We start from the raw sequence: 18,547 nt of genomic DNA on the forward strand, positions 1-18,547 counted from the left end.
ACAACCATGGCCTGACTGGAGAGGTCCGCGCGAGTTTTTAGACCAATCACCGAAAGTAGATTACCCTCCACACGACTGAAAATCGCTGTTTATGGTTTATGTGCTATTTTTTGTTCCGGCAAAAAATGCTCTCTAATACTATCTGAAGGTCTCTACGAAGTCACTTTCTTTTGCATATTAAGCAAACGGGAGCTTACTAGATTGATCCAGCGGTAGCATTGCCGTAACTATGTCGTTCCCATGTCTCTCGCAAGCGAAGTTTCTGCCCCTAGAGAACTGGGAGCTAGTTTGGTTGAGGATATTTAAAATGTCGATCATACAAGGGTCCATTTTTAAAGTACCCCAAACAACTCTCCTTTGTTAAATGAAGTTTGAGGTTGCCTACATCATACAATATGGGCTTCATTCCTCTAAATAACAGTTTCGAGTTAACAAAAACATTAAGTTCGGGCAATTTCAAACCTTGGGCGTTTTATTCCATTTTTTTTTTTTTTTGGTCTTTTCCAACCTAACATCTTTTCTCTTCTAAGCCTATCACTGTTTTTCCTCTAGCTTTTGACAAATCTCTAAATATTAACATCTAAAGTCATGTATTCATATATTCCTGAACAGACCTTGTTCAAAGAGTTAAAGCCATTTGTTGTCTAGTTCAAATTCACTTTTGATTTACGCTCAAAATGCTCTTTAAACAAACCAGGCCTTGTGACACACACGCGGGAGTCTGGAGAGAGTTTGTCTCGTTCAAAGCAGAAAGCCATGTGCTTACAACCGAAGCTACTCTTTTTGGTTGCCAAGGTGATACGTCAAGGAGAGACATTGCCGCTGCCAGCTGAATGCCATACGTCTCTACTAGAAAAAATAAAGATATCAAAGGAAATCGTCAGAAAAACTGAGCTTCTTGTCGGTTAAAGAATATTTTTTACAATACCTTTCGAGCCTGGTGATGTATTTTCAATCAGTCCACAAAGCATGTCCATTATTTCTGAGACAAGATGTTGTCCATTTTCAACAGCAATTCTGCATAAAACGCCTGAAAATAGAAAGATTCCAGTTCAAGAAAGTCCTCACAGGCATCTGTCGAATCTTAAGATACTGCTGATTGCGGTTTTAACCCTTTTCACATCCAAGAGAAACAAACAAGTTATTTGTTCTTACAACATCAATTCCTGAGTGGAGAAAGGCAGTGAAAATTGCAATTAACCTTTGAAAATTCATCCCGTCAATTGATTTTCATCCGTTTTTCCAAAAGCGACTGTTCACAAACTACTTTGTTTTATTTGCACGTGAACCTACCTAAAAGGTGAATACACAAAACAATGTGCGATTCAGGCAACCTGATTCCTGTAGACTTTCCACACTTGGGGCAAACCGAACACATTTCTTTATCGTCAGTCGAAGGTTTCTTTCCTCCCTCTTTGTCTCCTGTTGCCATATAGTTATTTTCCTTGGTTACTCTGTCGTCTTCAGCGCTGAAAATACTGGGTATTACTTTAAAAAAGTCAGGATTTTTATCCTTGTCAGTAACCAGTAGGCAAACGCAAGTCGACTTTCTGATCTCATCTAATTCAAGGCCTTGATTATGCTCTCCACCTGACGCCGTTTCTCGTTCGCCTGTGCGCGAACTTTCTTCCTCCTTTTCAGCCCAGGATCTTAATATTTGCCAAATGTCGTTGACAATAAGATCATTTAAGGTCCATTGCCAACCAAGAACACAAGATAGCAACTCAATAGACTTGACAATCTCAAAAGAATAGCTGTCGAGGACAAGTCTTCCTTCTACGCGGAAAAAAAATACACGGGACGTTAACCTCTACATGAAACTCAAGTGGGTGACCATTTAAATGAGAGCTACAGAGCCGCACTTTTATGTCGTATCGTTTATCAACACGCCCCAGTTGCTCGAAGGTTGGAAGAAGACGTTGTACGTTTTGCTACCACTTATCCGCCGAATAGCGATTTATCCATTGGATAGTAGCGTTACCCGCTCTTTGAACAACTGGGCCCGCTGTACAACTGAATCTAACTTTAAAGTCTGCACATGTAAACCTTGTGAGTTCCTATTAAAATGAAAGCGACTGAGTAAAACTTTGTATGGCAGACAGTAAGAATAATTACTAATGAGACCCTGAGAGTGAAAAGGTTTTGAAAAAATCATCATATACGTTCTACCAAGTAAACTAAGCTAGCGATAGGACCAGAATAATATAACCTGATTTATTATCCAACTACACCTAGACGAGTACAAATATCACGCGGTATTTGTACTCGTCTATTGTAGTACCGGTTAAACAGGTTTTCTCGCATCGCGCAAGCGAAGAATTGGATTGTAGTTACGAAAAAGAAAAAAGTAGCGGACAATCTGAATCATATTTCCGACGACGAAGAGTCAGAATGGCTGGCAAACATAGTTCCAAGTTCATTAGATGAATCGAACGAAGAAAAACAGCTTTACGACCAGAAAATTTCTTCATTTAATGAAGAAAATAGAAACAGCAACACAACAACGCGCCAATTCCGTTCCGCTTCGCCTACTTCTGTCACGCCCTCCCCGTAAATAAATATCCGCGAAATTCGCCCGCACTGAAATAACAGTTTGGCGTGTTGAATAATAAATAACTTATTAGACGTTTTGTTGTGTAGTATCGCTGAGTATTTTTACTCGTTACTTGTATTCTGACTCGCCCTACGGGCTCGTCAAAATACGGCACAACTCGTAAAAATACTCAGCGATACTACACAACGAAACGTCTAATAAGATATAGTTATTTAACTGTCTACAAACAAGTTCCTTCATCGTACCTTTACCAATTTTGACAGAGACACCGCTCTCTTCATGCAACCATTCAGCAAGCTTTAATCCGAAATTCTTCAGTTCTTCCTCCGTAACAGAATCACCTTCCCAACAGCACAAATTACGCAGAATTTTCCCCAGATCCATTGAAGGAGGCTTGTTGGTCCAATTCAAAACCATTGACTTCAGTGTATAAGCTATAGGCGATTTTTCAGCCGACAAACAGTCGGAGGATGATCGTAAGACTTCGGGCCAAACTGTAGCTATGGTAACAACGAGCTCTGAGGCAGCGTTGTGGAAACTGTACAGCGTGCGCATGATGTCATAAAGGACTGCTCGAGCATAGGAAAGATCGTCCTTGAGCTGACATAAGGCTGTCAAGACACGGCTAAAAATGCAACAGTACAAAAAGGAAGGGTTCATGTCAGAACGAAGGTATATCTTTTCGAGAGAGAAATTCCATTCGAATGTCATTATAAGGCTGTCAGCACAAGACTGGGAGAAAAAAAAAGTCCAACACACGGCTTACAAGTTACAATGAAAATGAAATATTTTAACCCTCTGAATAAGAGTGACTGGCATCTAATTTCTCCTTACCATGTCAACCTTGAATCACACACTAAGGTCACAAGAATAAAAGAAATAATCACCGACTAAAGAAGCTCTTGATTGTTAAACAAATTCTCCTTGTCAGCACCTTAGGAAATGTATAGAGAACAGTATGGAGTTTATGCATACTGATGTTAGGGTGTAAAGGGTTAAAGAAGAAATGAAATTCCAATGTTTGGACGAGAAAAAGTCGGGATATTGTATTTTCTCTGTACGGCAGAGTTGAGGAAAGAATTTATGTCTGTCTTGGCATTTTGCGCACTCTCGCAGATATTCAGGTCTCGTTAAAAGGCAATACTTACCATAATGACAAATTCCCTTTCATTTCCTCTTCGTTGAAAGCACAAGAAGCTTCGATTAAACTTCGAGAACACAGGGAAACCAACTGCGCAATCAAGTTTCCAAATAAGGCCTCACTGGATAACAGGGAAACCACTTCCAACAGACGGGACTCAAACCCAGAAATAACAGGTTTCCAGAGGTGCAATATCCCTTCAGACTGAATCTGCGCGAGTTGTTTAAGAATTTGAGGCATAAGATCGTCCCTTCGTTCTTTTAAAAAATGGACTATTCCCGAAGCTACTGGCGTACTAGACGAAATGCATTTTTTACTAGTCAGTCTACTGAACACAATTTTCAGGTCCACATTATTTTCATAAATGCGGCCAAGGCATTTGATTACATATTGAACTTCTCGCTGGTAACTCGGTCGAACCGATAAAGGTCGAAATTTACTATCTTTACCATCAGTTGCTTTCGATGAATCTTTTATATGTAATCCCTGGTCCAAGGTAGGCCTAAAGTTGCTATGTTTGTCAACCAGTGTTGTTCCCTTGTTGCTCGCAAATACTGGTCTCTTATTAGCTACACCGCTCGTCAACGTTACGTCCTTATTAAGAGCAACTCTCGAAGAAGCCAAACTGTTGCCCGACCTTGGAGATTGTTGTCTGTCTGCAACGTTGAGATGTCTTTTAGCTCTTTTGCTTTGAGGTTCATTCTTTTCCATTGCTGAATCAGGAACTGATCGTTGCAGAGTCCGTTTTGCCGAGACGTTTCCCCCTTCGCGGGATCTCGACAAAGTCGTCTGCAAAGGGCGTTGCAATAGGTTTTTTTCCGTTGCCGAAGAAATTGATTCCGACGCGGGTGTTTTGCTCTTGACAGTAGTATTTCTTTTCGAAATGTCTTCTTTGTTAGATCTTGTGTTACAACCAAACGTATTCCCGTCTGAGGTTCTTTCAACTCTTTTAGAAATAAGTTCAGTGAAGCTTCTCTTATCTCTTTTGCGTGGACACTTGTCATGTGCATCAGATATCAAGGTTGTAACGTCTTTAACATCACTATTTGAAATGAGAGAGCTTTGAAGTACATCAGTTCCGTCGTCTGAAGGGCAAGGTGACGGAGGCAGAGGCGATAGCGACGGAAAATCTTCAAAGAGACCTTCGAGGTTGTTCAGCAAGGCTTCGATTGGGGGGTCACCTTGCAAATCATGTGTTGTCGCAGGGGCTTCGGGTGATTCCCTTGTCTCAGGGACCCCTAATAACTGCGAAGCTGTTTTATTTCTTTTAATTTGAGTTCTTTTTTGTTCTGGAGAAGCTGAAGAAGTACTTACCTTCCCTTTATGATCAACACTATCATCTCCAGTGGAGGAAATCTTATTCTTGCAACCGGAAAGTTTACTTACGCCGCCGGATGCGTCACAATCGCTTTTCCCGCCAAAACTGGGCATTTGCTTCTCGATGTCGGTTCTTTCTGTTTCCTGCATGGAATTTGCGGAGCAGTCTTTGATCCTGCTTCTAGAACTGGACAGAACTCTTCTCGCATCAGATTTCATCCTTACCTCGTCTGGAGAAACCAAAGTATCTTTTGGAGTATTTCTAAAAGATTGTAAATCTCCGTCAAGTTCAATAGCCACCGAAGGCTTCCTTTCATCTTTATCAACAGTTCTTGAAGACATCGCATCCCTTGGAAAATCGGAGTGCTTCCTTCCCTTCCCTTCTGAAGGCTCTCCTTCGCTCAGCGAATTTTTACAGGAAGTTGGATCATTCTCCAAGTTAGGAAGCATGACTCCCGCAGAAAACGTTAATAACTCTTCCTCAATCATTGCTCTTGGAAGAGATACCTCTCTTTCCATAGGATGCTTCTTTTCTAGAGGTTCTGCAGCCATGTCACAGATCTCTTTTTTCAAAGCACTACTTTGTACTTGAGAGTCTCCTGTTATCTTTATTGCGGCACCAGAACGATCCATCACTTTTTTATTGGAAACACGATAATGGTTCCCTCTAGGAGCAAAGATCCTGTCTTCAGAAATTACATCTTTGAGCTTTTCTTTCGCGGAAATTTCCAATCTTGTTGACATTTTGGTGTGCGTCACTCTTGTTTCAGTGTCAGTCACACTAGTTTTGCCGAGGGCCGCAATAGTTTCACTGTGAGTCATGTCAGTTTTGGTTCGAGTCACGCTAGTTTGAGTCATACATTTTTCGGTGAGAATCGCACTAGTTTTGAAGCGTGACACACTAGTATTGCTATGTGTCACGTTACTTTCAGTATAAGTCGCACTAGGGGTGATGACGGTGGTAGCTGCCACTCCACAAGTTGCCACTCCACCCTCATGCGCCAGAGAAGGACAATTCGTCGAGGAATCGTCACACAACGCTGTAATTCCTTCTCGTAAGTCAGCCCCTTGGTCTGTAAACCCTTCAGTTTTACTTTCTTCAGTTGAACTGCCAAGCTTTGCCTCGTCGGACGCAAAGCAATCGGCGTTCCTATTTGAAGCTAGTTTTCTGTTTACGAAGATTTCCTTTATGTGATGACTATCCAGTAACGACTCTTTTTTCGTTTTCCCAGTGATAGTAGAACTCTCCTTTGAACAAAGACCAGTTTCGAGTTTTGCATCGCCTGTCAAAATTTCAATTGGACTGCAAGTTGCTAATTTTCCAGACGCTTTGCAGACGGAAGAATTTGCATCACCCTGCCTTTGGTCTGGAACACTGGTTTCCAATACAATTCTATTTTCACGATCATCATGGAGAGCACTTCTCAATCGTAATTCAACCAAATCTGAACTGTTTCTTTCCGCTGAACCACTTGAGTCTCCTTGATTCTCTTCCACAACGGCCCCAGATGGGTCGCAGAAAATCTCATCGTCGGCAAAACTTGAATCAACCTCGGAAATCTTGGGTATGGTTTGTAAATTGTCGACACTAACAGTGTTGTTATCTCCAAGAGATTTATCTTTTAAGTCAAATGCAAACTCATCGCTTTTCAATTGTGACTGCTCACTGTCAGTGGCCTTAGACTTACTTCTTCTCTCTCGTAAGTTTCGGTCGTTTGGTTCATTTGTCGCACTAGCAACAATTTCCGCGTCCGTTTCGATATTTGCAGATTCTGTTGACACACAAGTACTAGCGTCATTTCTATCGCTAAGTTCGGCCAAAGAAATATCATTGATGTCAGAACTGCACTCTTTCAACGAGGAAATTGGAACAGCAGTCTTAATTTGAGATTCAGAATCGCTCTCAAGTTCAGTAGAGATATTTGTTTCAGGAATATCAACTGCTGTCAAGAACGCGTCCGAATTTTCCCTAAACACTCTTGGTTCAACTGAACCTGGTAGCGAAACTGGTCGCTCATCATCGTTTCCATGGTAACAAGTAACATTAACTTCTGTTTCCGTTGGAAGTAAACAAGAAGTGTTACCATCGTCTATTTGTTCCTCTGACCTTGGAAGCGAGACTCCCAAGTGACTGCAATCGTTGGCGTTGCCATGGTGAGGCGTAACGTCATCGTCACTGCTATTGACAGCTTTGGAGAGTGAGTTCCGACAATTTCCGCGATCACGAATTTCGCTGCAGTTTTTGAGAGAACCCTTGGTTTCTGCTTTACCATCGTCCGTAAAGGAAACGAAACAAACCTCTTTCTCGTTCTTGCTTTTAACACCCTTTGATTTTCTATTTTCCTTTGCATCAGCAATGCGTCTTGAGCAAGTGTTTACTACCTTAAAAGAATTTCCTGATCTTACAAATGACTCGTTTCCAGTTTCTTTCTCTGATGAACTGTCACCATCAGACGAGGAACTTAGCTTCATCGCTTTAGCCCTCGATCGAGTCATGACCCAGTGATTCGGTGATGTTATTCGGCGCTTGCCCTTTCGTGGAACACTGAGAGATTCCGCTGCGCTTATCAATGCCTTGGAGACGTTTGCGGTCGCAGTGGGTTCCATGTCTTTCTCTGGTGGATTTTTGCTAATTTGATTTTCGACGTGATCCTCTTTAATAAACGTTTCTCGCTTTGATGTTTCATCTCCAGAATTGACAACACTGCGGTTCGTTTCAGAAAAGTTTTCTAATTCTTTCATCACGGAAGCAGCCGATTTATCTGGAGCTTCATTTATTGAAGGTTCATCCTTGTTATCTTGAATATTACTATTGTTTTCACCCTTCGCTGTCTCTTTTAAACTATTCTCCAAATCCTCGTCGAAGTCTTGGCTGCTGTCTCTTGTTTCCAAGGATTTTCCTACAGGAATTTCTGCGTCACTCTGATCACCAGTTAAGATACCAGCTAAATCACCCAAGCTATAATCACTGCCGCCATCTTCACTGCCAGCCTCGCTGTTACTTTCACCAGTACTCTCCTCCGCTGGGCCGGGACTTGGAGGAAGGGGGCTGAGAGCTGGGGCCATATCGTTTAACGCATTAAGCTCTTCAATTATATATTCCAGGTGATCCTCTGAATGGGAGCCGGAAGCTGAGGACTGTTTATGTCCCTTGGGCGACAAAGGTGCCTGGAAAGATTTCTTTTTTCGCCTGCACGGAAAAACAAGTTCAGCAATGTAACATAAGCTCACGATTTTACGAACAATATGAAAAAAGAATCGAATAACTGTAGACTGCAAACGGTACGATTCGGGGCTGCCTAGGAAGTTAAAATTGTGCCTTAGGCCATCTGTTATGAAATCATTTAGTAATATATCATGAACTCCACGAGGGTATCTCAACCAGGACCTTTCCTGGTGGTTGTGGCATTGAGCACCTTAGGCGATAGTAGCGTTGGGTGTCAGTGGCATTAGTCTTCTTCAGTGCCAGTAGTTTTACTGTTGAGTTTGCATTAAAGTGAAGGAGTTGGGTGACATTCAGTTTCTTAGTAGATTTGTTTGTCGTTTACCAGTCTGTGAGTCAGTTTTTTCCACAATGAGAGTAACTCGTCCTTTATGGGCTGGTATTCAAACTATGTCCTTCTTGCTTTCCAGCCAAAAGACTTTGTTGGCAAGTGCCAAAGCAAGGAAAGAGCGAGAAAAGTGCGGGGAAGCGCAAGGAACGTAAGGGAAAAGTGTGGGGAAGCCGTGCGCGGAAAGAGCGGGAAAAGTGCGGGGAAGCGCGAGAAAAGTGCGGGAATAGTGTGAGGAAAGTGTGAGGAAGCGCAAGAAAAGTGCGGGAAGGTGTGGGAAGCCGTACGAGGAAATTGCGGGAGTAGTGTGAGGAAGTGAGTGGACTCTTACGCTTCAATCCAAACTCAACGGTAAACTTATAGCGCTCAAGAAGACTAACGCCATTGACACCAAACACTTCTATTGGGTAACTTGCTCAGTACCACAGCCACCAAAACTTTACGGTCTGCTGAAACAAAACCATTGTTTCATTTAAGTGGTACACGTGAGTTAAAATCTACAACGGTCGCGAGGATCAAAATTCAATCGTACCTCGATTTTGGTGTCTTTTCTGTCTTGTCTTTTCCCCGAGTTCTTGCTATATAGGAATTGGAGAGAGAAAGAGAGGTAAAAATGTAACAAGAGAAAATTAAGTATGCGTACGTGAAAATAACCTTACTTGAAATGGGAGGAAAATGAAAAAGTATTGGTTGGATTACACAACCAGCAAAAATGAAGAAAATCGAGTACTGTACTAACTAATTTGTTATTAGCAACTGTATATATTACCACTGACAGAAGTAATACTATTTCAAGAGAAAGCATGCAATTAACCAAAACCTTGGAAACTAAACTACTTGTTTTTCAGGAAGAAAGGGACTAAATTTACAGACAGTCAGTCAAATCCACAGAAGTCGTTGTGAAGCTACGTAAAAGAAAGGAAATACAAATCGTTTTAAAGAAATACTTCAGTTAGTTCTCCCCTTAATTTTAGTAATTTCTCCTGGCACGTACATGCACACTTCAAACAGTAACATATAAGCAAGTCTTTCTTCACCATGTCGATAAATTTTCCCGCAAAAAATGGTGAGACGATTTTGTTGGATTTAAGGACAGATTTTGAGAACTAAAATTATGGGACATCACGCATTGCGAATGAGCTATAGGAGGGGCAAATAAACCTAAAGTTAACTCTTTGTTTACCTCTGGAACTCTACCAAATTTAAAATCTTGTAATAAAGGTGACTCTTTCTTAATAAAGCACAAGGCTCAATTCTTGCTCCTTTCTGTCCACGTGTATGTAGGAAAGAGTACAGTAGGACAAAAACTGAAAACAGTGCATGTTCAAATCAGAGCTGATACTTACCAAGCTGGGCTTCAAGCTTGAAACTTTGAATTTCATCCTAATCGAGAGAATAAAAAATGAAACAAACTTACATGAAATGTGAAGTTCAAGATGTGCAGTGAAATTAATCTATCATCACTCCCTTGAGCTGAGTTAAATCTGAAGCAAGCAGTGAAAAATCTAACCAGCAACAAATAAACACCAGAACCCTTAATATTTTTGCTCCAAAAGGTCTGATTGCATAGAAATTACTCCATAACACAGCTACAAGCTGCCACCATGGATTTGTGTTCCCTGCATGAGCAGGTGAAAGAGCCCCTGATAAAGGTCCTCTGAAAGTTTTCCCTAGTCACTACATTCCACAGAATGAACTATAATACACTGTTCAAATAAACTATTTGGTAAAGTCTGGGTTTAGCTGCATGACCAAAATCCCAGCCCATCCAAGAGGAGTAGCAACACTTTTAGTCCTATCATGTAACAGAGCCCAGGATCAATGGTGTCCACCACTTGGCTGTTGTCCAGTTCTTTAGAGAACAAATAGTAAAGAAATGTCATATTTCTTTTTACCTTGGATTTCTCAAGCTGTTGCTCTAACTTTGCTGCCCTTCGATTGGCCTGATTCAGTAATCTGGAGGTGTCCTTGTTTTGCTCTAAACAGCACAAACACATGATTACCTTGACATATGAACACCAAACAAAACACGCACACAAAATCTGAGAAATGACTCAGTCACCTTTCTCTTTTTTAATCTGTTCCTGCAGCTTTGTAATAGTTGCCTCACTTTTCTGCAAGCTGAAAAAAAAAATAATTATGTGCTAATGACAACAAAAATCACATGAAAACCACTGACTTCCATCTCAGAAAAATACCATTTTAATTTCAAAGATGGTTTCAATATTTCCATAGATTTTTTTTTTTTTATTGAAGTAAAGACCTCTTGCCACTACTTCCTCCTTGCACAGTTAAGTGCCCATTCCATCACTGCAAAATAATATCATTTTCGTGATATTATCTTTAGCTCTTAGGGTGCAGAGAGCTTTGGTTCATCTTGAGTAGGATTCAACAATACAAGGCAGTGATGAACGTTACGTCCCCCATGTAGCTGGCAGTATTGTGTGTCTTTCAACCCTTGGACCTAAAAGTGACCAGCATCTAATTTCTCCTTACAATATCACCCCTGAATTGCACATTAAGGTCAGGAGAATAAAGGAATTGATCACCAACAAAAGAAGCTCTTCTTGTTAAACAACCTCTTCTTGCCAACAAGGTATTTTGGTTTTATCAACTAAGTTGAAATTGTAAATTGGCCACCTTAAAGAGTTAAAAAGCTGACACACCGAGCATTAGCCCTTTGTCAGAGCGAATGACAAAGGGCTAACACTCAAAACATCAGCTTTTTAACTCTTTACAGTGGCTAATTTACAATTTCAACTTAGTTGATATAACCAAATTACCTCGTTACCCCCACCGATGTAGCACCGCAGTTTCTTTCGAAACTTTTACCCTTTATTCATTTTTCTTGTCTACAGAATGGAGAATATGCATACTGACATTAAGGGGTAAAGAAATAATTTGGATATATCAACAAAGTCGAAGTGGTAAATTGGCCACCGTAACGATTCCAAAAGCTGACGTTTCGAGCGTTGGCCCTTCGTCGGAGCGAATAGAGGAATTGTGGGTTGTGTGTGCTTTTAAAGGCAGAGAATGGAGCTACGTTAATTAATTAATTAAGGGGTAAAGAGTTACCTCTTTTTCTGTGTTTGCATCTCATGAGCCTGAACTTGTTTCTCAAGTCTCCACTCACATTCTTGTTCTTCTTTGAGTTTTGTCACACTCAGTAGCTCTGAGTTTGTTTTCTGCAATCAATAATCACATCATTTAAAATTAACAAGAATGATTTGGTCTGATTGTTGTCAAAGAAGTAGTTGTTCATCATCAAATAACAAACAACTGCATGAAATTGTTTTTCATCTTTCACAGGCTACTTATGCCATCAGTACAATGCAGACGTGGCTGTAGGATGTATTAATTTTTGCAAACTAAAATCAAAATTATAGTAAAAATTGTTTTTCAACTTTCACACGCTACTTATGCCATCAGTACAATGCAGACGAGGCTGTAGGATGTATTAATTTTTGTTTTTCAACTTTCACACGCTACTTATGCCATCAGTACAATGCAGACGAGGCTGTAGGATGTATTAATTTTTGCAAACTAAAATCCAAATTATAGTAAAAAGTGAAATAACCGTGAAATAATAAATTGCATATTGCATGGTTTCACTTGCATACTGTGGGTGATTTTGGGGTCCAAAGGTCACCTACGGTAATACTTGTATTATTAAGATTGAATTTTAAGTATAAGCATGTGCCGTAAAAAAAAGAAAAATTATAAAAAAAAAAATAAAAAAAAGGATAATAAAAATGAGAAATATAACAAGTTAAGTCTCTTAACCTTTATTCCATAGCTACCTTGATTGTTTCTTCCGCTTGTTTTAGTGCTATTTTGTCGACTTTCTCAGTGCTTTCAATAAGATTTGAAATAGGTGGCTACCTCAGTATAGCACCCACTGGAGAGCAACTTGAGTGTGACTTGAGTGTGGTAACTGCAACTTGAGCGCGGTGAAATATACCCGGTGACTCACAACAGAATACCCGCTGGAGCTCTGGTGGGTGTTGGGTCTTATTGAAAGCACTGCTTTCTTTGTACCACATATGGTACTTTTACATATTACCTACTGTATGGATACCATTTTGTTTCAGGTGTTGTGCTACTAAATAGTAGCTACTATGTATTAGGTATTCCCATTAATGACCTTAACACCCCAAAATCACACACAATACACTTGGGCTGCCTACAGTTTTAACATACACATTGTAAGACTGGTGGACATTTTGCTCATGGCTCATATTTCTACTTGCCCCTTCAGGGCTTGGAAAGACACCACACAACTGGTAAAATATCAGTGCATATTATTATGTTAAACCATAGAATAAACTGAACATATATAATCCCATTAGAGTACCTCAAATGTCTGCAGCTTTTCTTGTAATTCTGCAATAGTTGAATCAGCTAAAGACTTTTCCCTGTGCAACCTTGCTACATTCTGAAACAAATAAGAACACTTCCACATTACTGTTGAAACAAGGAAACAAATTCTAAGTTATATAAATGCATGATTTATGATAGAGTGAAAAGTACAAGTGGGAAAAATTGCTTTCAAGAGGTGGACAATGATTTCAGAGAAGGTGTGATGGGTGATTTTGAAAAAAATATGTGATTATCCTACAACTTATGTTTAATCTTTTAACCATATTTGTTCAAGAATAATTAAGACAGAATTGACAAGTCTAAGCAAACAAACAAACATCCACATGAGCAAAGATAGAGCCACTCTAGAAAGGGTACAGCGGAAAGCAGCCCGCTTTGTCACTGGAAATTACAATCGAACAACGAGCGTGACGGAAATGCTGCAAGACCTACAGTGGGACACACTTGAAACAATGAGAAGACATGCAAGGCTCTCCACTATGTACAAGATGTGCCACGGCCTCCTAGATGAGGATTGGGGGGATCATTTGATAACAAAGAAAGAAAGGAGAACCCAAGGAAGCCATGATTTTAAATTTATTGTACCGAAAGGACAAAGATATTTTTAGATCTTCTTTTTTTTCCCAGGACAATAACTGCATGAATGGAACAAACTTCTAAAAGAAACTATTTCCAGCCAATCCCTCCATATTTTTAAAAAGCAAACTAACTTAAATTTATTTCATCGGTATAATTTGGATATATCAACAAAGTTGAAATTGGTAAATTGGCCATTAGCTTTTGTAATCATTGCGGTGGCCAATTTACCATTTCAACTTTGTTGATATATCCAAATTATTTCGTTACTCCCACCGACACAGCCCCAAACAGTTTCTTTCGAAACTATCAGCCTTTATTTCATCGGTAGTTTTAAATAGTTTTTAATAATTTTCAATAGTTTTTAATAGTGTTGTATATTTAGTATAGCTTCACTTATTATTATGTTAGAGTTGGCATGATGTCCTAAACGATTTTGCTGACATAATGACGTTTAGATTTAGATTTAGACATCAAATCAAGCAACTCCAACCCCATCATAAGATTTGACTTCTTGGGTGTGGGGGTGGGGTATTCAAGTCAGATCATTTAGCACACTGTCATCATCATATTTGACCTCAGGGGAGTGGGGTGGGGTATTCAATTGACATTCAAGTCAGATCATTTAGTACACTGTCATCATCATATTTGACCTCTGGGGAGTGGGGGTGGGGTATTCAATTGACATTCAAATCAGATCATTTAGCACACAATCAAATCACTTTCCAAATGCCTTCTATTTGCCACAATGTTGAACAACAATAAAGATATATACCTTCCTTAGAGGTTCAGTAGAATGTAATGCCCTGTCAAGCTTGCCTTGCAAAGCTTCAATTTTCCTGCAGTCAAAGTACAAAATTAGGGTACATACACACCGTACAACAATTCCAGATACTGTTAAGATTTAGAGAATGAAGATTGCTAACATATACTTTCCAGAAAATTTAAGAATGCTAAAGGCAAGCAAGAATTTGTTCCAGTATTCCCTTTTGGGGTACAAAACACTTATGTCATACAACACAATCATATAATTTATCATCTCCAAACAAGGGGTGTCAATCCTTATTCATAAATTTCTAAATACAAATAAAAATAACATTATTTTTAAAATAGTACCAAAGGTATTAATTCTTAAAAGTGTATATCCTACGATGTTCTAAGCTTTCCTTGCATCAAACAATTTTTTCCAAAATTAATTCCCATATCAAATCACTTTTATTATTTTAAAAACAAACCCAAGGTAAGCATTTAATTTAGATTGAGGTGGTTCTGGCTTTTCAAACCAAACCTAAATCATGACAACCTTACATACAAGTGTAATTACATGATTTTATCATTTAACACTCTCTTACATCTGAGCTGCTTCCAGTTTCAATGTGAAGTCAGTGGCCTGTTGAAGATGCTTATCAGATTCTATAACAAGTCAAAGACACACCTCAAAAGACAACTTTGTTAACTTGTTAAAAAATTAAATACAGTTAGAGACAGGTAGATGCAGTCCAAAAGGTCTCCACCACCAAGTAGTCAATAAAGGCTGATAGTTTCGAAAGAAACTGTTTGGGGCTGCGTCGGTGGGAGTAATGAAATAATTTGGATATATCAACAAAGTTGAAATGGTAAATTGGCCACCGTAACGATTACAAAAGCTGACGTTTCGAGCGTTAGCCCTCCGATGAAGGGCTAACGCTCGAAATGTCAGCTTTTGTAATCATTACGGTGGCCAATTTACCATTTCAACTTTGTTGATATATCCAAGTAGTCAATAGACTACAGAAAGCACACCAAAGGAAACTGTTCAGAGTTTTAGTAATAGTTTAGTAGCACATTACAACCATGTTCCTCTCTTTGAAAAAAAAAAAACAAAAAAACAAACAAAAAAAAACAATGGGACTTAAAAATTATAACTTGTCTGAAAAAGGAAGTAATAAGCCACTCTGATGTATCGGTCTAGAGTAAAATTTCAAGGTGCTCTGAGCACCTAGTACCAAATGTTAGTTGAGACTGATCCAGTAATAATTAATTTTTGATTGGGGGGGGGGGGGGGGTTGAGAGGTTAAAACTAATGCTACAGAAAACATATCTTATTTTTTTTTTAACTACAGCCTAAATAAGCTGGGAAGAACTCCAAGACAAGTCAATTTTGACGACTAAATTAAATGTTATTCTGTAGTTTCAAGAATTTTGGCATCTTACAAATAGTATAACAACTCAGTTGTCTGATGGGAAGGGTCCAAACCTCCCAATTACCCAACATTGTGTAATACCCAATCCAATAATTTACACATTTAAATTAATCAGCAAAAAGAGGACATGATCAGGACACTAATCAGTTTTGTATCTTTATAAAAAATAAGTTGATCATGGAAACTGAAGATTTATCTCTCAGGAAAACTTGAAAGGATACCAAGGCATTTATCTTGATACTTCTTGATAAGCTCACTATAATAGTAAAAAATAAAAACAAATTAACGAGTTTCAGAAGAAAATGAAATTTGTTTTTGTACTTCTGACTCCAATTTCATCGAGATTATGACTCTCCTTACAATTTGATTTGCGATTAACCCTAGGTTGGAAGTGCTCTTACAACTTCAACTACCACACTGTCTCAAGTGAAAACTAACCTTGAAGCTAACCTCTAAAGAGGACCTGTTCAGACTCACATGTATACAGCTTAAGAAAGTAAAACTCAAACAAATTACTTCATCTCAGATCCAAATAAGCCATGAAATAGAGTTTAAAATAGAGAAAAGAGAGAAAGAAAAACAATAATGATGATAGAACTGGCTATCAAATGCAGTACATGTAATACAAGGGTTAAAATTACCAGGTAGCTAATTAAAAGAGAGATATTTTGCATTTTTGTACCAGGGACATAAAACAAACAAACATGGACACAAGCAACAGAAAAAAAAAAAAATAAAGCTAACTACCCTTAGACTAAAGTTCTTACGATGCAAAACAGCAAGAGAAATCTATATCTATAGATCAAAAAATTTTTGACTACATGGTAAACTTCACCATCTTTTTAACACAAAGCCTTATCTTTTCATAAACAGGTGACTGTAACCTACTCGGTTGAAATAATCTTTTCCTTGATCATTCTTAGAGTCAGTGTATGTTCTTTCTTGGAGACCTCAAGTGCCTGGAAGAAAGCACCATTATTAGTACCCTAACTGTCCAAAACAATGACCAAAAGTTACTGATTATGACATCGATTTAATTCCTTTGAGAATTGCATCATAAATAAAAATAATCTCAAATTCTAATTGGTTAACAAAGTAAGGTATTCAGCATAGAATTAAAAACCGATATCACACTCATCGCTTCATGATTCGTGCGATATTGATTTTCGCATGTAACTTAATGTGGAATTCCCTCGTTAAGTAATGAATTTTCCTATAGAATTTCAAGTCACCTGTACATAGGCAAAGCACAGAAAGCATACACTTTTTTCCTCGAGAGGTTGTCCCACAAAGTGATAAAATTATTCATATATACATTGCAATAAATATAGCTTATGGAGATTGTGGTTTTTGCATAATTATGCTGAATTGAAGATTATTGCACTTTAACTCGATAGAAGCAAAATACTTAAGAATGAAACTTGTGTACTCTGCTATCTTCTTACAGTGGAGTTGATACTTCAAGCACATGTAAAGCGAACACTCACAACCACTGAACAAAGGGGGAAAGTTAACTAAGCTGAAATTATAAACTGACCACCATAAAGAGTTAAAAAGCTGATGTTTCAAGCATTAGCCCTTCATCAGAGCAAATAGAGGAATTGTGGGTTGTGTGTGGGTCTATATGCAGACAGTGGAGCTATGCTATTGGCGGGAACATGGTGAGGAGAAAAACACAGATAAATTAGTAGCATGAAAAGCGTTTGTTGATACCTATGGGGTTAGGAGTGCCAAATTTGAAAGATAAACTCTTGTTCAAGAGTTTTGTGGCTTTCTGAGCTACCTAAATATAAGGAAAGACCACAGATTTCCATGTGCTGCAAAGAATGATTAGGTGGATTAAAGTGTCTAGCGACTGGTTTTGATACATCCTTGTCATTCCTTTCTAAGCAAAGTCGAATCGGTCACCTAGTCGTCTTCCTGTTTCGCAGATGTATATCTTTTTGCAATAAGTGCAAGTTATGCAACAGATGACCTTGGCGGAGGTGCACGTGAAGTGATCAGGGATCTTAATGAAACGTTTGGGTCCTGATATTTTCCCAGCGTTGTGAATGAAAGGTCCAGTTTTGCATCGTGCGCGAGCGCATTTAAAAGTGCCGGGTTGGTCATTAGTTTGGAGTGAACTTCTGACCAGAAAATTGCCTATGTTTTTTGTCGCGTTTGAATGAAATGAGTGGAGGTTGCGAAAAGATAGTACCAGTCTTTGGATCGTTTTTAACATCTGACCAAAAAATTGCCGATGTCTTTGTCACGTTTAAATGAAATGAATAGAGGTTGCGAAAAGATAGTACCAGTCTCTGGATCGTTTTGAAGTGAACATAACCACCGAATGTGTAATAATAAAAACGCTAACTGGTAACTCATGAACCTTCCTTAGCATTGTCAGAATCAATTAGAAAATCGTACAAAACAAAACTGGTGTCCTTCAAATTAGAACCTCGCATATGTAAACCGAACAAGACGTAGCTTGAACGTTTTGAGTCTGGAACAGTTATTTTGAAAAATGCAAGACAAACCTCTTTCATTTTTGCACATGAAGAGCAAGTAGGATTACTGAAATTTTTTGAAGCTGAATCAGCCATTGTTGAATCAGACACTGCTTTCTGATAGCTTAAACCTGCTTGTGATTCTAGCAACTACAAATTTTCCCTTCACAATTTTCTGCCATCTTCACACGACCGAGAACTGGGAACGAGAAAGACTATCTCTACACCAGTCTTTCAGGGTGTATGCTCAAAAAGGATTTGAGGGCCGAGGGAGAGTCTAAATATCGTTATCTTGTTGGAAAAAAGAAAATTAAATTATTCAGATAAGGAAAAAAGAGACTGGGATCTAACAAAAAAGT

The 18,547-nt window shown here is 38.9% G+C and overlaps 1 protein-coding gene across 2 annotated transcripts; it reads right to left on the reverse strand.

The window, feature by feature from the left end:
- Positions 1-516: 516 nt before the first annotated feature.
- LOC111323388 (uncharacterized) lies at positions 517-18,380 on the reverse strand. Of its 2 annotated transcripts, none has more exons than XM_088744816.1 (16): positions 18,219-18,380; positions 16,591-16,661; positions 15,924-15,958; positions 14,872-14,932; positions 14,295-14,358; positions 12,918-12,998; positions 11,639-11,748; positions 10,626-10,684; positions 10,459-10,541; positions 9,910-9,946; positions 9,096-9,141; positions 3,703-8,202; positions 2,800-3,179; positions 1,294-1,776; positions 929-1,030; positions 517-846 (listed from the first exon to the last, which is right to left on the reverse strand). In XM_088744816.1, the coding sequence occupies exons 1-16, from the start codon at positions 18,282-18,284 to the stop codon at positions 656-658; spliced, it is 6,369 nt and encodes a 2,122-aa protein (XP_088600942.1). In that variant the 5' UTR covers positions 18,285-18,380; the 3' UTR covers positions 517-655. The 2 variants fall into 2 exon arrangements, with proteins under 2 accessions (XP_088600942.1, XP_088600941.1); XM_088744815.1 differs by having other exon boundaries at positions 517-849.
- Positions 18,381-18,547: the final 167 nt, after the last annotated feature.

The sequence above is a fragment of the Stylophora pistillata genome, chromosome 14 (assembly GCF_964205215.1).
Source record: "Stylophora pistillata chromosome 14, jaStyPist1.2, whole genome shotgun sequence".
NCBI classification, from domain to species: Eukaryota; Metazoa; Cnidaria; class Anthozoa; order Scleractinia; family Pocilloporidae; genus Stylophora; species Stylophora pistillata.

What these genes read in the sequence shown, in the direction of transcription:
- LOC111323388 (XM_088744815.1), bottom strand. Translation starts at nt 18,284, where the DNA reads ATGGCTGATTCAGCTTCAAAAAATTTCAGTAATCCTACTTGCTCTTCA. An exon ending in GAAAAGATTATTTCAACCGA is followed by an intron (nt 15,959 to 16,590) that starts GTAGGTTACAGT and finishes TTACTATTATAG; the next exon opens with TGAGCTTATCAAGAAGTATC. An exon ending in CTACTGAACCTCTAAGGAAG is followed by an intron (nt 12,999 to 14,294) that starts GTATATATCTTT and finishes TATTTGTTTCAG; the next exon opens with AATGTAGCAAGGTTGCACAG.